The 24,404-nt window shown below is 49.3% G+C and overlaps 1 protein-coding gene across 6 annotated transcripts in view; it reads right to left on the minus strand.

Moving 5' to 3' along the window:
• The window catches only part of FGFR1 (fibroblast growth factor receptor 1), a 59,559-nt gene that overhangs the window by 18,662 nt on the left and 16,493 nt on the right, over positions 1-24,404 (minus strand). For 4 of the 6 annotated variants that reach the window (XM_007962219.3, XM_037983572.2, XM_007962213.3 and 1 more), the window contains exon 3: positions 71-337. The exons of the other annotated variants lie outside the window; for them this stretch is intronic. In XM_007962219.3, coding sequence (XP_007960410.1) covers positions 71-337 — 267 coding nt within the window. The remainder of the gene's footprint in view (positions 1-70; positions 338-24,404) is intronic. 6 annotated transcript variants of the gene reach the window in all.

Below are 24,404 nucleotides of genomic sequence, written 5' to 3' on the forward strand. Positions count from 1 at the left end.
CCTGATACTGGCAGAGAGGGGTGGAGGGGGTGGGTCTAGGGAGGGGCGAGGGCACGGCTTGGCTACCAACCTGAAACATTGACGGAGAAGTAGGTGGTGTCGCTGCCCGAGGGGCTGCTGGTTACGCAAGCATAGAGGCCGGAGTCCGCGGGCACAGAGTCCTGCACCTCCACCTCCTCCCCTGTGATGCGGGTGCGGTTGCTTTCTGCCAGCTGCACCCCGTCCCGCAGCCAGTTGATGCTCTGCACATCGTCCCGCAGCCGACAGCGAAGCTGCAGCAGGTCACCAGGGTGGACCAGGAAGGACTCCACTTCCACAGGGGCTCCCCAGGGCTGGGCTGCAGCCACCATGGGGCCGGGAAGGGAGGCCAAGGGGCGAAAGAGGAAGACAGGGAGAGGGGAGGAGGGGAGAGACAAAGGGAATTACGCTGGCCACACGGAGCCGCACCGTCCCGGGCATCACTTACTGGAGGCTACTGAGCCGGGGCAGTGGGAGTTGGAGCATGGGTCAGTGGGGAAACAGCTGGCTGCCTGGGAACCCCCATCTCTTTTCCACCCCACTCCTCCAAAAGTCAAAGGAAGAAAGAGGCAAAGTTAGGAAGCAGCTGTAGCAGCATTAAGCGGATCACATTTCATTTCCCTCCATCCTAAGGGGAAAGGTCAGCCCTCCCCAGGACTTCTTTGTGTCCGGAGTTGCCCCCTCCCCAGACACTCAGTTCTTTGCCAAGATCCCCACTTGCCAGAGGAACACCCCATTTCTTTTGGGATAGCTCAGCCTCACCCTTCCCTAGCAACAGCTGAACAAACCCCGCCCCTCAAAACCCCAGCAGCCCCTGCCCAAGTCGAGAGAAGGCAATTTGTCAACCAGGGGCTGACCAGGATGTGTGTGATTCGGCGAGGGTGGGGGTCTCGCCCCCGACATGTCAGATGCACATGCTGGGAGGGGGCAGCCCAAAGAGAGGTCAGCTCAGGGAACCTCTCGCTAACAGGTGTCAGGGCAGGGGATTTGGAGCTGTTGACTATATTAGAACCAGAGCCCACAGCTGCCATAAAACCCACACTTGCTCTGGCAGCAGGAGCTGTTGCACACAAAGGTCCTTTCTCCTCAGCCCTCTGCCTGGGCACACCCTCTCAGGCCCCCGACCATCCACTCTCCCTCCCCGTGCCCCGTCCTTCTCTGTCCCTGGGTGGGAGTGCTGGACCCACCGGGGTGTCCGCACCTCACACAAGATCTGATACCGCCAAGAGCACCTGTCCCTCCCCTGACCAGTGCCTCTTCCCACACGCGTTCAAGAAGGCCCGTGGCCCAGACACACCTGAGTCCACCATGCTGGGCTGTTACCCATCTCCCGAACACACCCCTCTGCACTCACGAGGGGAAATGAAGTTTCTATTTCCTTTTAGGATGTTCAAACGTACTCCTGGCATCTTCCACCTCTCACCTACCACCCACACCCCGCCCACAGCCTTGGAGAGGACTTTTCTCACCATCTGTTCACCCTAAGAGACTCTGGAGAGGAACTGTCGCTCCCCAATGCGATGCACAAGGCTCTGAAAGAACATGCTCTCCCTCAGCCCCTGCTGTGGCTCACGCCTGCCCCAGCGGCCACAGAGCCCCCGACTGTTTCTGTCCAGCTCTCAATACTCACTCTTCTGTCTCAGCCTAGTTGCTGACTTCTCCTCGAGGGCGGTGCTGACTCCGACTCTGGGTTAGGTGCCCTCCCCTTCCTGGCACCTGTCACACTGAAGGGCAGTCCTCTTTCTGAACCTGAGTGTGGGGATGTGTCATCGGTACCTTCAAATCCCCAGCGTCTACCATGATGCCTGGCGCCCAGGAAATGCTTGCTCCATAAATACCACACGTGCAGTCACCCTGGCTCTTCACTGCCTTCCTTTCTAAACTCCCTTTTCTCTTTCACTCCCCCTTATTTGAAAGAGAGTCTTTCTGAAGTGCTCAGCAGGCTTCCGCTAGAAACCTTAAGAATGAAAATAGGTGTCCCGCGCTTCAGAAGTGACCAGCAACTGACAGGGACTGACAGTGGTTTCTCTCACGGGGGCTGAGGTTGCAGGCCCAGTCCTGCATTGACCCATGGGCTTTATCTTAAATAAGAGTTGTCAGACACAAGGGTGCTGCTTTAGAAGGGCTCAGACACCACTAGGCTTGCACACGTTTATTTTTGTGAGTCCGGTCAAGGGGAACACCACAAAGGTGAGTAGACCACACAACTGATTAAAAATAAGCTTTTGTGGGCCTTAGAAGAAGTTATTCTTTCCATTTTTAATGGTCTGTGGTTTTGCCAAATGAAGGTAGGGGAAAAGCAGTTTAGACTCCACTCTTAAGGAACAGAGCAGACACTCCTATTGATCAAATCTCATTTCCCTCAAATGACCTCAGTGATTAAATATTTTGCAGCTTGTGATCTGTGCAACCCGTTGGTCAAGAGTAAACTTGAATTCTTACCCTCTGGCAACCCAAGGCCTATTGCAGCCTGGTCCCAGAGACAAAAGCAGCTCCCAAAGACAAAACCGTAGCAAAGAGAACCCCCAAGCATTTATTTTCCCCCAAGAGAAAGCAGCAAAGGAACACTGGCTCTGGTGAGACCCGCTCTCGCTGATACCAGCTTGGATCCGTACCTTCCTGACGGTCCCAACCAGAACGTGCAAACAAAACTCCACTATACGTGATCTCTAAAAGCCTCAAGAACCAGCTCGCTTTCCTCCTGATGCAAGCTTAGACCCCAGCTCCCTTCCAAACGTGGCTCAGGTATGCTCTGTCCTTTCCCTTTCCCAGAACCATCTCGGGATTTTTTTTTTTTTTTTTTTTTTTTTTTTTTGGTGAGATGGAGTTTCACTCTTTTGCCCCAGGCTGGGGTGAAGTGGTGCGATCTCAGCTCACTACAACCTCAGCCTCCCGGGTTCAAGCGATTCTCCTGCCTCAGCCTCCTGAGTTGCTGGGATTACAGGCGTGCGCCAACACACCCAGCTAATTTTTGTATTTTTAGTAGAGATGGGGTTTCACCACGTTGGTCAGGCTGGTCTAAAACTCCTGACCCCGTGATCTGCCTGCCTCGGCCTCTCCAAGTGCTGGCATGATCCACCACACCCGGCGGGGATGATCTTTTAAACGGCCTCCCTGGGGCTGCAGCTCAGACTCCCGCTTCCAAGCCGTCATGTGCTTGACATTATTTTTCTGATCAAAATCTACCCTGTGTACTGAATAAAATTCACATCCCTGCCTCACCTTCAAGACTCCCTGCAATCGGCTTCCACTCTCTCCAGCCAACCCCATTCTCTCTACCAGAGGCTGTCCCTCCCCACCGCCACCCTCCCCACCCCCTAGTCGGGATGCTTTCAGCCCCAGCTGCATCCTCCCTGGCATGGCAAAGCTTACTCCATCCGGAGGACTGTCAGCGCCACTCCAGAGTCCTCCTGCCTCAAACTACTCAAAGTCCACCATCCAAAATGTCCAGGGACTGGGCGCAGTGGTTTATGCCTGCAATCCCAGCACTTGGGGAGGCTGAGGCAGGCAGCTCACTTGAGCCCAGGAGTTCAAGACCAGCCTGGGCAACATAGTGAGACCTTGTCTCTACAAAAAAATTTAAAAACTAGCCAGACTTGGTGGCACATGCCTGTAGTCCCAGCTACTCGGTGGGCTGAGATAGGACTGCTTAAGCCCAGGAGTTGGGCTACAGTGAGCTATGATCATGCCACTGGGCGACAAAGACCCTTTTTTTTTTTCTTTTTTAAAGACAGAGTTGCTTTGTTGCCTAGGCTGGAGTGCAGTGGCATAATCTCGGCTTGCTGCAACCTCTGCTTCCCAGGTTCAAGCCATTTTCCCACTTCAGCCTCTGGAGTAGCTGGGACTACAGGCGTATGCCACAATGCCTGGCTTATTTTTGCATTTTAGTAGAGACGGGGTTTCGCCATGTTGACCAGGCTGGCCTCGAACTCCTGACCTCAAGTGATCCACCCGCCTCGGTCCTTGCATCTTCAGTTAGCAAGTGCTGGGATTACAGGTGTGAGCCACTGCACCCAGCCAGACCCTGTCTTAAAACAAAACAAGAAACTAAGAAGCCTTGTTTACAATGTCTCATCTCTAATTTTCTGTAAAACAGTTACTGTCTGAATCACACAAATTCACACTCAATTACATTCTATTTTGTATTGTTTCTATTTTTTTAAACAGCAGACAGGTAATTCACATGCTGTAATATTCATCCATTTAATAGTTTTTGTATATTCAGAGTTGTGCAATCATTCACCACAATCACACTTTAGAACATTTTTACCATCCCCCACCCCTCAAAAAATGCCTGACCCATAGTAGTCACTCCTCCATCCCCTATTCCCAGTCTAAGCAACCACTAATCTGCTTTCTGTCTATGGATTTGGCTATTCTAGATATTTCGTATCAATGGAATCATACAATATGTGATCTTTTGTGACTGGCTTCTTTCACTCAGCATGTGTTCAAGCTTCCTCCATGTTATAGCATAGAATCAGCACTTTGTTCCTTTTAATGACCTAATAATATTCCATTGTGTAGACATACCACATTGCAGTCCTCAATTGACAGACATTGGGTATAATGTTTCTTTTTTAAAATAATAAGTTAAAGTTTCAACATGTTGCCCAGGCTGGTCTTGAACTCCTAGACTCAAGCAATCCACCCACCTCGACCTCCCAAAGTGTTGGGATTACAGGCGTGAGCCACTGCACTCGACCCATATTGCTGCTGCTTTTTTCTTTTTAAACAACTGCTAATCAATTTATTAATAGTTGACTTTGAGCATCTGCAATGGTGACTTCCACCTCAATTCCTGGCTCAATACCGATGGACGTCAACCGCTTAACAATCTCAGAAGGACTGTGCAAGTCAGTGGGTAGATGGTGGATTCTCATCTAGAAACGATCCATGACTCTGAACCTTCACCACAAGGAGATTTTCTTATAGTGAGTCTCGAAGTCTTGGCACGCATTCAAACTGATCCCTTTTTGACATTCTTTTCCTTTCCTCCTCTGAATCAAGTCAGCACACACTTTCTCCAGGGATTTTACGCTGTGGCTCATTAGAGGGATTCAAATTTGGTGAATGGTCACCTCCAGCTTCACAGGTGATTTTAGTATCTTTAAAAGCCATGGCTGCAGGGCGACTTCCTGACTGACTTGTTCAGAACAGCGGTGAGTGAGGAGAAGGAGCGGGTGGACTGCAACGCCACACCACCTACGACTGCATCTTTCTCAAAGAGCTGTATTGCTTCTTTTTTTTGAGGCAGAATTTCACTCTTGTTGCTCAGGCTGGAGTGCAATGGCGTGACCTCGGCTCACTGCAACCTTTGTCTCCTGGGTTCAAGCAATTCTCTTGCCTCAGCCTCCCGAGTAGCTGGGATTATTACAGGCACGTGCCACCATGCCCAGCTAATTTTGTATTTTTAGTAGAGATGGGGTTTCACCATGTTAGTCAGGCTGGTCTTGAACTCCTGACTTCAGGTGATCCACCCGCCTCAGCCTCCCAAAGTGCTGGGATTACAGACATGAGCCTCCGTGCCTGGCCTGTATTGCTTCTTTTTATTTTTTGAGACAGAATCTCGCTCTATCGCCCAGGCTGGAGTGCAGTGGCAGGATCTCAGCTCACTGCAAGCTCTGCCTCCTGGGTTCACGCCATTCTCCTGCCTCAGCCTCCTGAGTAGCTGGGACTACAGGTGCCCACCACCACGCCTGGCTAATTTTCTGTATTTTTAGTAGAGACAGAGTTTCACCGTGTCAGCCAGGATGGTCTTGATCTCCTGACCTCGTGATCCGCCGCGCCCGGCCTGTATTGCTTCTTAATTGTCCAAAATGTCCAAGTCTCTCCTAGGAATTAGCAAGCAACTCAGCACAGACGTACCTGTTATAATTTTCCCACAGTGCCTAACAAGGTCAAAAACCCAGAGACTACTCAATAGGTCCAGAACTGAATCTAGCATCTGGCAAAAGCTAATTTTCAGAGGAACCAAAAATCAGCCTAACCTCGGGTTCTAGCGGCTTTTTTTCCATGGCTAGGAGTGCTCTTGGTGTGTGTCAGGTTCTCTGTTTACAAAGCAGGGATGATGCCACCTTCCTATAGGAGGAGATGGAACCAACTGCTTGTATGCTTTCCAGGCCCTGCTTGATCGCGTCACTACCCTGTCCAGTGGCCCGGACCTTGGGGAATTCTACATAAGGTGGCTGATTTGGGGGCATGACTGCTCACTAGCACCCTGCAATTACCAGTCAGTACTTTCCATTCGCTTTTGGTCTTTCCAGTGTCCTTCACTTATGTCCTCATTAGAAAGGTTCCTGCCTCTTCAGCTCCAGTTGCCCTGAGTCAACTCAGGTTCTCTGGTCAAGACCAACAGGCCAGGGTGTCCATTAGCAAGAGGACTGGCCAAGAAAGACAAAGAAAAGAAAGCCACTTTATTGTTCAGTCACTTGAAACCAGCATTCCAACTCTTGGAGAACCTGATTGATTGGAATCAGATAGAAAGGTTGTCCTCAAAATGCACAACGGGGACGCTGAGAGAAAAGTGGCACCTAAACACTTATTTTATGCATCTGTTTCCTGAGAGATGAGGTGGGGAGTGGAGGCTGGAGGGCATCTGGTATCTGGATTCCCTGGTGACCAAGCCTGAGGCTGAAAAAGACTGGCTGTTCACTATTACAGGCTCGAGGTGCCATGTGTTAACAATGCATTGTGGATTGGGTGCAGTGGCTCATGCCTGTAATCCCAGCCCTTTGGGAGGCCAAGGTGGGAGGACTGCTTGAGGCTAGGAGTTCAAAACCAGCCCTGGCAACATAGTCAGACCCTGTCTCTGCAAAAAATAAAAAAATCAGCCAAGCATAGTGGTGCATGCCTGTAGTCCCCAGGTACTTGGGAGGCAGAGGAAGGAGGATCCCTTGAGTTCAGGAGCTCAAGGCTGCAGGAGCTATAATCTTGCCACTGCACTCCAGCCTGGGCAACAGAGACCCTGTCTCAACGACAAAAAAAGTGCGTTGTGAAAAAAAAGGTGCCTTATGCTTTGATGCCAACAGAATGGAGTCACTCTTCTCACCAACAGGAGTGGGAAAGTCAGGGTTACGGTTTGACTTGAACATCATTAGAGGCCTCAGGCTGCTGATCTCATTACCACACAGGTTCCTGGGTCAAAGCAGCTGGCAGGTGGACCTTGGGAATTTGTGCTGGCTGCAACCAGTGATCCTTTTAGTGCGAGTGACAGGGATTCATACATCAAACCTACCCTGCTTCTCTAAGGTGTCTCTATCCCCTAAGAAAGAATTAGGAGCCCACCAGAGACCCACACTTTTTGGTAATCCTCAAGGAAGCAGCTAGAAAGGACAGAGGCAGGGGTGGGAGACTTTCCCATGGTGCTTTCAAGTTCAAGGAACACAATTAATGATAATGAGGCCCTACTGAGTCCCTCTTCCCTTCCTACTTTCCCCCCAAATACTGCAGGCTTGTAATCCCAACAAGCCAACAGGTACGGCATTTTGCTTCTGGCAGGACTGGACAAAAATCTCCTAGTCATGTAGAAGGCAGTTCTGGGATCCTGGCTCACTGCAACTTCCATCTCCCAGGTTCAAGTGATTCTCATGCCTCAGTCCTCTGAGTAGCTGGGACTACAGACGAGCACCACCACACCCGGCTAATTTTCTATTTTCAGTAGAGATGGGGTTTTGAAACTGGCCAGGCTGGTCTTGAACTCCTGAACTTAAGTGATCTGCCCACCTCGGCCTCCCAGTTCTTGATTCTAAATCTGTATCTTCCACCAGTCATGGGCTCTATAAAAGGTGAAGGAATGGAACCATGAGAGGCCCAAACCCATACAAACCTTGCTATTCTTATGAGAAGATGAGACCCCAGTTCTCAAAAATCCAAGACGACAGGGAACTTTCTTCAACATAGCTACCATTAGGTGACTCTGGGAGCCCTTGTCACTGTGCAAGGAGAAATGGGTGAAACAAAGGCCCAGAAGGCATATGTCTTGCCCTAACAGGGGGGCTAAGATTTGCATAGCACCTTAATAGGGATGAAGATTTTATATTGCAACGAGACAAATGGAGAACGTGAGGACCAAGTACAGGCAGGTCCAGCACTGGCTCTGACGTCATGAAACATAAAGAAAAGTATCAGCAGTGAGAGTAGAGGTTGGACAAAATGACAGGGAAGGGAGAGGGGAGGATTTAGATGAGAGGTGAAATGTCTGGGGGGAACACAAGAGAATGAAGTGCTTACAGGCATGGCTGTGCCCTGGTCTGAGGGGCAGTGGGAGATAAGGCCAGGCTGTACAGCCAGCCAGGAACGGAAGGTTCATGGGAGAATAACAAATAATGATTTCAATTTGTAAGCTGAGGGATAGAACAGAGTCACCAAAGATATCCCAGGGAACACACCTCTCTGCAGAGACTATGAATGCAGGGCATTCATGCCACATGGACAAACACACCTGAAAATGTATTTTGAAATACCACTTCACCAGCCTGGTCCCATAGCAGCCACTCTGGTCTGGAAGTTATCCATCCCCAAACCCCACAACTTAACAGGAACCCAGTGAAGAAAAACAACATGTTTACATAGCACTTTGCAATTTACCATGTGCCTTCCCATATATTATCTAGGGATCCATAAACATCTGAGTAAACAGCAATACTACTACTGGCCGATATTTCCAGCACACTCACTATATCCCATAGGCTGCACAAAGCTTTTAACACAGACCCTGCCATTTCATCCTCATAGGAACCTTATGAGGTTGATCCTACTATGATTTCTATCCTACAGATGCGGAGGCTTACTACATACCAGCATAGTTCTCAGCATGCGTTAACTTAGAATCTTGTGAAGTATTTAAGAGTTAGAATTATTAGTATTATTATTTTTTATCATACTTTTAAGTTCTAGGGTACATGTGCACAACGTGCAGGTTTGTTACATATGTATACATGTGCCATGTTGGTGTGCTGCACCCATTAACTCCTCATTTACATTAAGTGTATCTCCTAATGCTATCCCTTCTCCCTCCCCCTCGTTATCTTCAGGCCAGGTGCGGTGGGTCACGCCTGTAATCCTAGCCCTTTGGGAGGCCGAGGTGGGTGGATCACCTGAGGTCAGGAGTTTGAGACCAGCCTGGCCAACATGGTGAAACCCTATTTCTACTAAAAATACAAAAAAATCAGCCAGGCGTGGTGGTGCATGCCTATAATCCCAGCTACTTGGGAGACTGAGGCAGGAGAATCGCTTGAACCTGGGAGGCAGTGGTTGCAGTGAACCAAAATGACACCACTGCACTCCAGCCTGGGCGACAGACCCAGACTCCGTCTCAAAAAAAAAAAAAAAAAGGAATTATTATCTTCAGAGGGGAAACTGGGGCACAGAAAGATTTGGGATTTGTCCAAGATGGCCTAGCTAGGTTGTTAAGTGGCAGAGCTGGGATTCAAACATAGGTAGCCTGGTTCTCCAGAATCCACACACACCCAGAGTCCAGCTTTACTGCTTTGCAAGGTAGCCTCAACCTTCACAGTGTCTTGACGTCCCCAGGTGAGGAAGCCCTTCTGGCTCAGCTCTTTGATTCTGTCTAATAGCACCCCCGCATCCTACCACCTCCCGTGAGATTCTGAAGTTGGTTGCTTTGGCCTTACCTCCCCTCCTTCCCTCATTTCCTCAAGCCCATAGCTCGTATCAATCATTACCTTACAGTTGAGTGCTTTTAATTATAAAATGCACTCTCCTGCCTCTGCGAGTCCAGCAGGCTGGGCTGTCCAAATGTGGCAGGTGAGAAAATGGGGGAGGTGTTCATTGTGATTGCGGCAGACTCAAGACCAGTAACAATGCCCCATTTTGGCATTGCACTTAATATTTCATAGGGCCTGCTTCTTCACGTACAGGTGACTTGTGTTCCTTCCCATTTAAACAGGGAAAAACGGAGCTTAAGAGATGGCTCCCAAAGTCACAAAACAAGGACAAGCTCTAGAGGCTGCATCTGCTGGGTCCTGGCCCCTCCACTGTGTACAGCTTCTCTCCCAGGGCTCAGTCCAGCCAGCACTGTCACAGCACACGGGGTGATGAGGCGTGGCCCACTCCAGGTCTGTGCCACTCTACCTGGACCACAGGAGACAGCACCCTGCCTCCCCTGTCCTCAGCTCAACCCCCGGCAGTCACCTGACACCTTCTCTCTTCTTGAGCCCCTCACCCTTGATTACAGCTTACAGCTGATGACCCCTGATGACCCACTGAGAAGATTAAGAACACGAGGCAAAAGAGCTGGTCCGCCCTCCCTCTTGGGCCACATCCTCAGGACTGCACAGGGCTCACAGGGGTCCCGGCTTTCAAGCCCTGACTGCTCCAGACCTGGCTGCTGCCTCCTGTCCGCCCCCCACCTCAAACACTCCATGACAGCCCCAGCTGGTCTGGAGCCTCTCAACCACCTCCTCTCCCACCCTCCCCAGTTCCACCTCCCCAGTGGAGCCAACATCCTCACTGCTCCTTTGATTCTCCTTTTCCTCTCCTACAGGCCTTTCTCCTTCTCTCTCTCCAACAAGCAATCATCTCCATCACCTTCCTAGGCCTTAAAACTCACTCTTCTGAGACTGGCCAAACTGCATTCTCCACCTCTCCCCAATATGAATGTGCCTTCCCCTAGAGCTGAAAATGTTCATGGCTATGTCTTGCACTTAGTCATGTTGCTGGGGTGCTGGGCTGATGGCAGGTATTTGTCTTACCTACTCTGTGTTCTACACTCCAAAGGGCTTAGGGCTTAGATAACTGACCCCCAACAAAATCCAGGTATCCTCCATTAGCATGATGTCTCAGGGTAGCAATTTCTATCATCCCTATTCCATCTTTCTGATTTCTGGATTTCTGGGTTAAAAAAATTAGAGAGAAAGGCTAAACTCCCCAGCAACACAGGGGAAACTGGTGGTCCAGAAATGTTTACAGTCTTGGTATAAACTCCCCAGAGATAAATGAGGGGGCAATTGTGGGTGGGGGAGGAACTCGGGGTGGCTTTGAAAGCAACTTAAAAGGAGCACAGAACAGCGCAGCGGGACTCCAGCGGCCCTCTGCAGAGGTTTTTTTATTACATTATTTTGGCTTTGAAATGGAACTGAAAACTTACCTTCTGCTGGCAGGACCCGGCCAGAGCGCAGAAGCGTCTCACCGGGTCACAGCTACCACCCTGCAATGGTTTGGGTGGAGGAAGCCCAAAAAATACGTATTTCCCTCAACTCTCGGAGTCCCCAAATAGAAGGAGAGCTGCAAAAAATGGGCTCCACAGGTATGTGTGGAAGGAGAGCCAGGAGCACCAAATCAATTAGCTGGGCCTGACGCCCAGGGCCAGCGGCGTCCACCAGCCCCCGACCCAGGGGATTTGGAGAAGCGCTTTTTTTTTTTTTTAAATTGAAGAAAGTGAAAAGAGTAAGAAGGGACATTTTGCATGCAAATGGGCCACTGCCAGAAGAGCCCATTAAAATGTAAAAACTCTACATTCAGCCTGACAAAACGGTGCAAACTGCTGTGTTTGCCAGAGGGCCGGCAATAAAGCTCACAACAAAGGGGCCGGGGGACAATGGCGGGCTGAATGGCCTCTGCCAGCAGGTCCCCCCGCGCGTTGCCATGGGGACCCCACCGGGGCTTACTAAAGGTATTTCCTGAGGAGAAAGGCAGAGCACACAGGCCCAGGCTGCCCGGCTAATCCTGACAGGAAGCCATGGCCATTCAGCAGCCCAGGGGCTTGGGGCCCGGAGTTTTGTTTTGTTTTTATTAAAAAAAGATTTCGGCCTTTTGTGTGTCCCACCTCGTCACTGTAATTTAGTGCTGAGCCGCCTGCACTGGCCAAAGCCACAGCCAGGACCCTGCACCCGCCCCAAGACCCCCCAAAAACAGATCCCCCTGAGCTGGGCAGCAAGACACGCGTAGAATCCCACTGGGGAATCCCAGGCGGAAAGCGCTCTTGGCCTGAGAGTTGTGTGTGGATCTTAAAAGACAGAGGGACTCTGGGTGTCGCAAGGGATAACGCAGCCTCAGAACTGAGTCTGGGGCTCAAGCTTCTATGCACGGGTTCATCTGATGCCTCCTTCAAATCTGTACTTTTTTCCCCTAGGGATTTTGCCACCTTTCTCCGATCAGCACCAGTGTCCCCCACCTCCTCCCTACCTCTCACAAGGGAGAGTCCACTCCCTTGTTGGGAGAAGGACTATAATTAAGTGATTAACAAAGGAATGCACCCAAGAGTTGTCTTAAAAGAAACTTCCCTCCCTCCTCCCTCCTTCCTCTCTCCCCAACAAAAGTTCTCACCCCATTGTTTACTGATATTAAGGACACAGCTGTACAGAAAACTCTTACTACACCCATTCGCTCAACCTATTCCCAATACACTTTGCTTCTCTCCCTCCTATCTAAACAGGAAGAAAGCATTGCTCTGGAAAGAGGGAAGTTCACTCACTCATCCAAGAAGAGCAAAGGTAGATGCCCTGCGGCTACGGTGGAGGGCCGTCCAAGCTCACAGTTCCTAGAAGTTTGTGTCATCATTTCACATTTGGCACCAGAATCCCGCCTTGGCAGATTCAGGGAAGGGAGCCAAGGACACAGCTGGCGGTGGAGACAGAAACTCCTGTGTGACAACTGCCCCCTAGGACACAGTTTAGGGTCAATTAACATTTCCTGAACAACTTGCAAATGGAAAGAGCCATCCCCAATGAAGACTGAAAAATGAGAGGCTCAACTCATCCATTATGACTTGAACTCAAGTCTATCGGTGTTTGCAAAGGCCATGCTGTTGCATCTAGACCTCCACCCGGAAACATGTTTTGGGCCTGGCATTTTAATAGAAACATAGAGAGGAAAACACACTATTTCGGAGGCATTAAGACTGTGACTGGCAACTGCCCTGGATACCTTGGGAAGCTTCTAAGGCCATATTGGGTGGGTCCTATCTTGGGAAAAGAAGTTGGGGCATCTGCACGATGATAGAAAGCTCCCAGGATCTGGTAAGGACCACTTAGGTGGACTGTAAGTTGGGGGGATCTAAACACTCAGGTTGGGGGAGGGGTTTTCTCTTGCCTTTATTATAATATAAAACACATCCTAAACTTCAAGCAAAATTTAACTCGTCATCACCTGTGACAGTGCATAAGAACACCTTCCACCAAGTTGTTAGCTAAAGCGGGGTGTGTGTGTGTGTGTGTGTGTGTATGTGTGTGTAGGGGTCCCACTGCTGGAGGGGAGCTCAGACCCTCCCACCACTGGCCCGGAGCCCAGGCCTCCCAGCCATGTGTCTGCAGCTGCGACCTGTCATGCACTTCCTGGTCTGGGTTCTGTAATGGAAAGATCATTAACAGTGGGGGAGGGTGGAGAGATGAATCAACGGTGAAGAGGTAACCCTGCAGCTCCCACTCTCCACTGAGCTCTGACCTTAAAGTTCGGTCAGGTTCCTTAAAGAAAAGAATGTATTGCCCTCCCCCAACCTCTCCCAGCTGGGGCCTCTTGAACAACACACCCCCCCCCCCCCCCCCCCCCCCCCCCCCCCGCCAAACTCAGCAGAAATTGCATGGGGAAGGAAACGCCAGCAGCTGGGCAGGGAAAACTTGCCACTCCCTAAACTTGCTGATGAATTAGTAGAGGCTTCAGCTGTTTCAGGATGTGTCTTCTGGTCCCCCAAGCCTGCCAGGGGTGCTTGAGCTCACAGTTCACCTGGAATCTCAGCTCCCCAAGTGTCTGCCATCTCCCCGCAATCCTGTCTCATCCCTGCAATGGTGGGGCTGGGTCACAGCCTCTCCAGGGTGGAGAAATGAATGGGCTTCATAAAGTTACTTTTTTTTTTCCCACCGTAAAGAAATTCCCTCGTGGTTTTACACGATGCGACTAAAGACAATAAAACATCCTTTGAAAATGAAAAGGTGTGGAACAGTGGTTACCAGGGGGCTGGAAGAGGGGAGAAGAGGGAGTTAGCGCTGAACAGGTAGGGTGTCGGGGAAGGTGAAATGGATGGTGGTGATGGCTACACAACGTGAATAAACTTAATGCCACAGAACTGTACACTTAAAAATGGTGAAAATGCACCACAAAGAAATGATAAATATTTAAAGTGATGGATACAATACAGCAATTACCATGATTTGGTCGTTACATAATGTGTGCGTGGATCAAAACACCATACTGCACCCACGATTATACATAACCATTACACGTCAAATACAAATTTAAAAATTGGTCGGCACGGTGGCTCACACCTCTAACTCCAATACTTTGGGAGGCTGAGGTGGGAGGATTGCTTGAGTCCAGGAGTTAGAGATCAGCCTGAGCAACAAAGTGAGACCTCATCTCTACAAAAAAAAAAAAAAAAAATGAACAAAATTAGCCAGGCATGGTGGTGTGCACCTGTAGTCCCAGCTACTTGAGAGGCTGAGGTGGGAGGACCTCTTGAGCCTGGGAGGTCGAGGTTGCAGTGAGCTGAGATAGCAACACTGCACTCTAGCCTGGGTGACAAAGTGAGACCCTGTCTCAAAAAAAATACATAATCAATTAACTTAAAAAAAAAAAAAAGTTAAAATGGTTAACTTTATGTTATATATATTTTACCACAATAAAAGAATTAGACGGCGCTGGGCTCGGTGGCTCATGCCTGTAATCCCAGCACTTTGGGAGGCCAAGGCAGGCGAACACCTGAGGTCGGGAGTTCGAGACCAGCCTGACCAACACAGAGAAACCCCGTGTCTACTAAAAACACAAAATGAGCCAGACGTGGTGGTGAATGCCTGTAATCCCACCTACTTAGGAGGTTGAGGTAGGACAATGGCTTGAACTTAGGAGGTGGAGGTTGCAGTGAACTGAGGTCACGCCATTGCACTCCAGCCTGGGCAACAAGAATGAAACTCTGTCTCAAAACAGAAAAAAAAAAAATCAGGCCGGGCGCAGTGGCTCAAGCCTGTAATCCCAGCACTTTGGGAGGCTGAGACAGGCGGATCATGAGGTCAGGGGATCGAGACCATCCTGGCTAACACGGTGAAACCCCGTCTCTACTAAAAAAAATACAAAAAACCAGCCGGGCGAGGTGGCGGGCGCCTGTAGTCCCAGCTACTCGGGAGGCTGAGACAGGAGAATGGCATAAACCCGGGAGGCAGAGCTTGCAGTGAGCTGAGATCCGGCCACTGCACTCCAGCCTGGGCGACAGAGCGAGACTCCGTCTCAATAAAAAACAAACAAACAAAACAAACAAACAAAAATGTTCTTACTTGACATAAAAGTTGATGATCCTTTGTTGGTTCCAAAAATTTGGGGGGAAATTTTACTGGCCTATGAAATCTAAAAATCTGGGACCACTGGTCTGTTCCACGCATTTCCAGGAGAGCATGGACCCAGAGACTGCTTCATTCATATCCCATCCATCCATACACCACACATTCATCCTTCAGGCTCACTTTTATGCACACAACATGAACGTTGAGCATTCAGTATTCTGAGTTTTAAGAAATTAAAAACATGGTTTGGGTTTTTTTTTTCGTTTTTTTTTTTTTTTTCCTTTGAGACAGGGTCTCACCCTGCAGCCAGGCTAAAGAACAGTGACACGATTTCAGCTCACTGGAGCCTTCACCTGCCTGAGTCAAGTGACCCTCCCACCTCAGCCCCCCAAGCAGCTGGGAGTATAGGCACATGCCACCATGCCTGGCTAATTTGTTTGTAGATACAGGGTTTTACCATGTTGGTCAGGCTGGTCTTGAACTCCTGACGTCAGCTGATCCACTCGCCTGGGCCTCCAAAAGTGCTGGGATTACTGGCATGAGCCACTGTGCCCAGTCAGTTTAGGGATTTTTCTACCTGGAGTACATGGCTCTGTGGTAGCCAGGAAGCTAAAGCCTAGTATCTATGCTCAGGGCTCCAGTGATCTGGAGATCTAGAATAATCCTGGGAAAAGAGCCCTTACTCTCAGCAAAGTCAGTATTCCCCATGTCCTACTAGAAGAGAGAGGGCATACTTTGAGGTCCTTGTAAAACCATTTAGTCCCAAACTCAGTTTGAGTCACAGGTGGTTGTCACTGGACAGCACCTGAAGAAATCACTCAGATGACAGCTGATCACTTACTGTGTGACCTCAGGCAAGTCACCTCCCCTCTCCCTCTCAAGTCTCAGTTTCCTCCACTGGAAAATGAGAAGGCTGACTGACCCTGTCCCAGCCCTAACCAATGTCCCATTTTAGTTGGGTCTTGTGAGATGACAGAGGGGCATCGCTTACTGACATCCCTTCCCGTGCCCACCGTGGGCACAAAGCTCCCTCCAATGTGAGGGAAGTGAAGAGCCCTCAACTGAACTGTCCTTCAGAAAAAACGATTCTTTGTTGGTCTCAGGGCTCCAGCCACCAGCACCTTCAATAAATGCTTCTCCTCTTCATCCCTGCTCCCTGGCCTGGAGTGCTTCTCGAGATTCTAAGGCTGACAGAAAGCCCAGCTATACATGGAGGATTCACTTTAGCATCATCTTTTGACGGTCATGATATATTATCCCATGAGAACGGTTAGGCAAATAAATTTTTTAAATGCATTGGGAGTTTGGGGGTAGTGAAGAAGGACTAAAATTATAAAATAAACATATGAAAAATATGTTTATAAAATTATGAAATAAACAAATGAAATTGACACTTCATTTTTGGGGGAACAGAGTCTCTGTTGCCCAGGCTGGAGTGCAGTGGCGCGATCTTGGCTCACTGCAACCTCTGCCTCCTGGGTTCAAGTGATTCTCCTGTCTCAGCATCCAGAGTAGCTGGGATTACAGGCACCCGCCACCACGCCCGGCTAATTTTTAAAAAACATTTTTAGTAGAAACACTCACTATGTTGGCCAGGCTGGGCTTGAACTCCTAACCTCAGGTGATCCACCCACCTCAACCTCCCAAAATGCTGGGATTAAAGGTGAGCCACTGTGCCAGGCCGCAACTGACACTTCAAATCATGACTACCCACGTTTTGAATGCCTAACTTCATTCAGTAGTTAGTAAAGGAACCTGAATCTTCTAAGGTTCAAAAGCTACTTCCTAAAACCTAAGGAAAATAAACCTTAATTCCAAAAGTAAACTCTGGAGTTTGACACCAGAGGAGCAGAGTTTTCTGAATGCAAAAGGATACTTCTGAAGGGCCGGGGCGCTGATCAGCATTCTAAAGGCTGTGATAATCGACCGAAGGCTGTGGCAGAGCAGGACAACATTCCAGGAAAAGGGTGTCCTTCCTTCCTAGGGAAGCTCTTAGATCACTTCCCTGTTCACATCCTTCTCTTCCCCCATGCCTCCAAGGCAAACTGACTCAGACCTTTTTTTTTTTTTTTTTTTTTGAGAGGGAGTCTTGCTATGTCGCCAGGCTGGAGTGCAATGGCACAATCTCGGCTCATTGCAACCTCTGACTCCGTGGTTCAAGCGATTCTCCTGCCTCATCACCGTGTTGCCCAGGCTGTTCTCGAACTCCTGAGCTCAGGCAATCAGTCCGCCTTGGCCTCCAAAAGTGCTAGGATTACAGGTGTGAGCCAACACGCCCGGCCTAGGTGATCCTCCTGCCTCAGCCTCCCGAGTAGCTGGGATTACAGGCACCCACTACCACGCCCAGGTAATTTTTTGTATTTTTTGTAGAGACGGGGTTTACACCATGTTGCCCAAGCGGCTTTTCTGAGCTCACTCTATCTGCCCACCTCGGCTTCCCAAAGTGCTGGGATTACAGGTGTGAGCCACTGCGCCTGGCCCTTCTTCATTACTTAAAAAATACACTAGGCCGGGCATGGTGGCTCATGCCTGTAATCCCAGCACTTTGGGAGGCCAGGGCGGGCAGATCACGAGGTCAGGAGATCAAGACCATCCTGGCTAACATGGTGAAACCCCGTCTCTACCAAAAATATAAAAAATTGGCCGGGCGTGGTGGCGGGCACTTGTAGTCCCAGCTACTCTGGAGGCTGAGACAGGAGAATGGCATGAACTCACTCGGAGCTTGCACTGAGCCGAGATCGCACCACTGCACTCCAGCCTGGGTGATGAGCGACACTCCGTCTCAACAACAACAACAAAAAAAATACACTAGTAGCCTCAAAAAAATGTTAATGCCTCTGAAGCTTTTGATATGTTTACTTCCATCCATCAGAAATTGTTGGATCACGGCCATATTAGAAGCAATCTAGTTTATGTGTCCAGGCAATACCCATACCATATACCACACAGTCTAGGTTGTGATCTATGAAGAAAACTCAGGTGTTGGATCTGATACCTTGGGAACCTTCTCCAAGTAGGAGGTCTCTGGCAACAGTGGAAATGGCAGCGTCCATGGGGATTTTGTTACACTGATTATTCTACGCTAGGGAACCTGTTCATTAAGGCAGCTCACAGACCTGTGACTGATGTGTAACCTCTCTACAGAATGCCACAGGAGACGTTACTGCAAGCAAGCAAGCAAACGCGCGCGCACACACACACATACACACACACACACCCTGACAAAGGGAGGGGATGCGCAACTCCTGTGAGACAAAGGGGACTGAGCCAGCAATGTTTCCATTCAGAAGTTGGTCCACCTGGATTTTGTGGGGAAACCCAATTTGACATAGAAACATAGTGAAATACAGTGGAAAAAAAATACTATAGTCAGAACCACCTGAGTTTAAATCCTAGTTCCACCCCTCACCCACTATGTAAACTTAGATAGGTTACTTAACCCCCCAAACCTGTTTACTCATCTGATTATGGTCATAAAACCGATGTCTGTGGAATCATTGTAAAAATGGGAAAATGTCAAGCATGCAGAGTGTGGAGATGATATTTATTATTATTATTATTACTTTTGAGACAGAGCCTTGCTGTCGCCCAGGATGGAGTGCAGTGGTGCAATCTCAGCTCACTGCAACCTCCACCTCCCGGGTTCAAGCTATTCTCCTGCCTCAGACTCCTGAGTAGCTGGGAGACTACAGGTGGCCGCCACCATGACCGGCTAATTTTTGTATTTTTAGTAGAGATGGGTTTCGCCATGTTACCAAGGCTGGTCTCAAACTCCTGACCTCAAGTGATCTGCCTGCCTCGGCCTCCCAAAGTGCTGGGATTACAGGTGTGAGCAACTCCGCCTGGCTAGTATTTATTATTATTTTAAAAGACATTTACTGGTATAATATTTTGGGGGCAATTTGGTATAGTGATATAAGAGCGATATAATCAAAACTTAAAACAAATGGAACTATCCTTGGATACATGGACAGATTTTATTTGTAAGAGTATGTTCTACTGAATGCAAACTATTGAAAATAACCTAAATGCCCAAATGTAGAGAACTGGATCAATTTCGTACACCCACACAATGGAATATTATGTAGTTCTTAAGCATGATGAAAAATATTCTCTGTATGACTCTAAATGCTGATATCAGTTACAAAACATCGTATACAGTATAAATCCTAATTCTGAAAAGTCAGGTTTATACAAATGCAAGAAAAAAGTCTAAAACAATAAATTCAGTTAATAGTGATTGCTTTTGAATGATGGAAATATAGGAGTTTTCCTTTTCCTCTTTACAAGTCTGTATTTTCTGAATTTTGAAAGATGAACCCAGATTACCTATCAAAACACCATTTATTTATTTATTTATTTATTTATTTATTTATTTATTTATTTGATGGAGTTTCGCTCTTTCACCTAGGCTGGAGTGAAGTGGCGCGATCTTGGCTTACTGCAACTTCAGCCTCCTGGGTTCAAGTGATTCTCCTGCTTCAGCCTCCTGAGTAGATGGGATTATAGGTGCGTGCCACCACATCTGGCTAATTTTTGTATTTTTAGTAAAGACAGGGTTTCGCCATGTTGGCCAGTGCTGGGATTACAGGAGTGAGCCACCGCGCCTGGCCTAAACACAAATGTTTTTAAAAACAGTGATAAAGACATACTTGCTGACTTTCTAGAACTTTGCTCTAGTGGAGTAAACAGACATATATTAAAAACTCCACATAATGTGAGGCAGAGTAAAGTATGTGTTAGAATGAAAGTTAAAAAGAGGCCAGGCATGGTGGCTCACACCTGTAATCCCAGCACTTTGCAGGCTGAGGCGGGTCAGGAGTTCGAGACCAGCCTGGCCAACATGGCGAAAACCTGTCTCTACAAAACATACAAAAATTAGCTGGGCATGGTGGTGGGTGCCTGTAATCCCAGCTTCTCGGGAGGCTGAGGCAGAAGAATTGCTGGAACTTGGGAGGCAGAAGTTGCAGTGAGCCAAGATCACACCACTGCACTCCAGCCTGGATGACAGAGCGAGACTACATCTCAAAAGGGCATGGTGGTTCATGCCTGCAATCCCAACACTTTAGGAAGCTGAGGCCGGCAGATCGCTTGAGCCTAGGAGGTCCAGGCAGCAGTGAGCCATGATCACTCCACTGCACTCCAGCCTGTGCAACAGAGTGAGACTATGTCTCAGGAAAAAAAAAAGGGGGCGGGGGGAGATGGCCCTTAAATTAAGCCTTAATCTAAACCCAAACTAAACCTTAAACTAAGATTTGAGTAGGAATTATAAAAAGTGAAAAGGAAGAAAAGGACAGGAACAGACATTTCCAGCTAAGGGACGAGGATACACAATGTATAAAGTATACGTTGTATTTATGGAAAAAGGAAGAGATTTGCTTGATTAGATGAATAAATGAGTGAGTGAGTGAAAAAAAAATCAGTGAATGAATAGACCATTAGACAGAGGCTAGTTTTTGATCCTAGAGAAATGTGAGGAAGGCCTAAGCTGTGAATTCAATGTTCACTGTTGGTTAACTCTTACAAACCTCAGTGTTGCTGTTTCTGACCTCTTTCCCTGCCCAACCTCGTAACCACTAAGTTCACTCTTTGCGGAACTCCTTGACCCTCTCACCCACTTTAGGCTCCATGTGTCTCCATGTCCAGGGCCTGGGAACATAAACGGCACAGCCCCCGCCCCACCATCCTCCTCCTTTTACACAACCCATCCCAGGAGACTCAGCTACGCCACAGCATGTGAACGAGAAGAGGGCGTGGAGTTTCAAGCTCTGCCAGGGTGGATCTTTCTCAGTGCCTGAAACCAACTACATGGACCCCTCACCCCACAGCCCCTAGTTTGCAGAGCACAAATGCTTTACATGAAGGCAGTGGATACCTCGTTTGGCAAGTGGAAAGGCGAGAATTGTGTGAGCCAAGAAACAGGAGAAGGGAGGGAACTCTGAGGGTAGAAGTTCAATGTCTCTTGGTGCCACCCTGGCAATGCTAAGAGGCAACAGGCCCATTACCGGGGAGGAGGGGTTCGGGCAATTGGCCCTGCTACTTGGCTGCCACCAGCTGGAAGTCAGAGCAAATCCCAAGGTAAGAAGTGGCCCAGACTCCAGCAGGCTTCTCCTAGGAGGAAACAGTTTGGGATTTGCCCAGGCCTTTCAGATCCACGTAGGGCAGTTAGCTTTCAGCTTAATTATTTAGGGTGCAGTGGGGCTGGGGAGTAGGGCAGGCGGGGAGAAGGGACTGCCTGCAATTTGGTGAAAGAGCCAGGCCCAGGAGAAAGGCCTAGGTCGCCCCATTCAGAAGCCCAGGAGAATGAGAGCAGCTGGACTTCCCCGGTCAACAGGGAAACAGTTGTCTCATTTCCAAGCCTCAGGAAAGGAAGAAAGAGGCAAAGGTGGTGTCTACAGGGTGAGCTGGAGCCCCCAGTGGCCCTGGAGGAACAGGCATTGTGAAAACAGGACCAGCTGCTGGTCAGGCTCTCTGACCCCAGACCTCGCCCTCCGGGATAATGACTCCCCAGGACTCACTTCTCCCAGGGCCATCCATCACCGCCCAGACATAAGCCATCACTCACTGCTTCTGCCTGGCCAGGAGCAAACATCCCTCCGTGCTGGGGCCACAGGCTCCCAAAGAATCCCTGACACTGTCTCTCCAGTTCCTGCTGACCTGACTCCAGGTAGTCACAGAAACCAGGTGATGGAAACCCTGACAGAGTCTTTGTTTGGGATCCCTCCCTTCCCCCACTGGCAGCAAGATCTCTGGACAGCCATTTGTTCTTCCCTGAGAAATTCCTCCTCCCTGACTTCAGGGAGCGGGCCTGGCAGAGCCAGAGTGGAAAATCAGTGAAGCTAATGGTGTAGCAATGCAGAAGCTGGAGCCAAGAACACAGCCTCGGAGCGGCTCTGCTGCGCTCGCCCCAGCTTGGTCAAGAGGGCCACGTGAGCGTCCTCACATTCTCTCACAGGCCGAGGGCTGGGTCCTCCCTCTCCAGCTCTGAACACTTGCAAACACCCCTTCCAGGCACTGGAGCCACCTCTCCAGGGGAAGCAGGGCAGAGCTGATACTCTGGGGAAACCTGTTACGAGCTTAGCACCTTGCAGATTTCTAGAGGCCTAAATCCTCCACCCTTGTTCTCAAGTGGGTCATCTGACATCACCTTTTGCTCCATGGAATTCCACTAGCCTCCTGGCAGGGGATGAAGAAACTCCTCTTACCATCCAGTGTGAGTGAGAAGCAAACAAGTTCTTCTCATCAGAAGAAATTATGCTGGAGATGGGGTGGGAGTAGGGGAGGGTCATGCCTGTGTCCCGAGGCAGCCTTAGGACACTGGACCACAGTCCAGTGTAGACGCTAGACTACAGGTCTGGTAGCAGAACAGAGGATGTCCCACTACCGAACCTGTAGTACCTATCTGAGACTCTCCCTGCAGCCACGCTGAAATGCACACCCCTTTTGGCCAAAGGCAGCTGGACACGCCCAGGGATGGAGAAGCTGCAAGGGTCCTATGATTTGAGGCTAGGCAATGGCTCTGGACAACGCACAGCCTCTCCCCCATAGATGCAGGTTTCTGCAAAACACAGAGACAAAGCCCCGCTTTGTGGTGCACACAGGGTATCCAGGGGGCTTGAGGCCAGAATGGAAATGTGCGGTTTTTCCATTAAGCGCAACATCTCCCACCTCTAACAGGCCACCAGACTCCTTCAAATCTGGGTGGGTGGGAGGAGCTATAAAACTCAGCCCATTAAATTGCTTATGAGTTGCAGGTTTTCTGAGCATGGAGGCAAAAGCAGGGGGCTTGGGGTGTTTAACCCACAGTACTGTTGAAAAGGGGGCAGGAACCCCACCCCAACTGCCAGCAGTGGCCTTGCAAGCAGTGTTGCACACACTCACTGGCTTTCCCCACCAAGACTTGACTTACTGCAAAACACAGACAAATGCACTCTCCACAAGCTCAGAATGTTGGTGCTTATCAACTGAAACTGGCTTCAGTCTTTCCAAACACCTCCCTCGCCACTCTCAAAGCCTGATCTAAAACAAACTGAGGCTCTGTAAGATCCCAAACCAAAGGAGGGGAAGGAGAGGGAGAGGGGAGGGAGGCTGGTTTTCCTGGAACCCTTATTAAATCAACTTTCCAAGGACAGCCAGAAACTCCAGGCCCTCCCCAATCCCTCAGGAGCACTTGCAGACTGAGGGGCGTTGGCACTGCGCTCAGTGGGGAGGGGTTCCCAACACACACACAGACACACACACACACACAATTAAAATCACAGCAAGGCCATTCAAATGGGGAAAACTCAGCGTGAACAGGGTTTTGGGTGGTTCGTTCTCACCTTTTGGACAGAGCCCTTAATACATAGATTATAATGTACTTTTTGTTTTTTTTAAAGACAGGGTCTCCTTCTGACACCCAGGCTGGAGTGCAGTGGCTTGATTATAGCTCACTGCAGCCTCAACTCCTGGGCTCAAGCAACTCTCAAACAATTCTCCCATCTCAGCCTCCTGAACAGCTAGGACTGCCAATGTGTGCCACGTTACCCAGCTAATTTTTAAAATTTTTAGAGATGGGGTCTTGCTATGTTGCCCAGGCTGGTGTGGAACTCCCCAGCTCATGCAATCCTTCTGCATCAGCCTCCCATAGTGCTGGGATTACAGGTGTGAGCCACTGTGGTCGGCCTATGATTTTTTTTAAGACAATAGCAGCACTGGCCAGGCATGGTGGCTCACAGCTATAATCCCAGCACTGTGGGAAGCCGAGGTGGGTGGATCATGAGGTCAGAAGATCGAGACCATCCTAGCCAACATGGTGAAACCCCGTCTCTACTAAATATACAAAAAAAAACCTAGCTGGGCATGGTGGCACATGCCTGTAATCCCAGCTACTCGGGAGGCTGAGGCAGAAGAATCACTTGAACACAGGAGGTGGAGGTTGCGGTGAGCTGAGAATGTGCCACTGCACTCCAGCCGGGCAACAGAGTGAGACTCCGTCTCAAATAAATAAATAAATAAATAAATTTTAAAATATAGCAGCATTATTATTTAATAATCAGCAGGCCCAAGACTATATAATATACTTTACACTTACGAAGTTCCTTACGGCTTACAAAGCATGAAGCCAGATCTCCCCTTAGAATGTCCTGGCCACAGCAGTTCTCTGTTCTGTCAGAA

The sequence above is a fragment of the Chlorocebus sabaeus genome, chromosome 8 (genome assembly GCF_047675955.1).
Source record: "Chlorocebus sabaeus isolate Y175 chromosome 8, mChlSab1.0.hap1, whole genome shotgun sequence".
Lineage (NCBI taxonomy): Eukaryota > Metazoa > Chordata > Mammalia > Primates > Cercopithecidae > Chlorocebus > Chlorocebus sabaeus.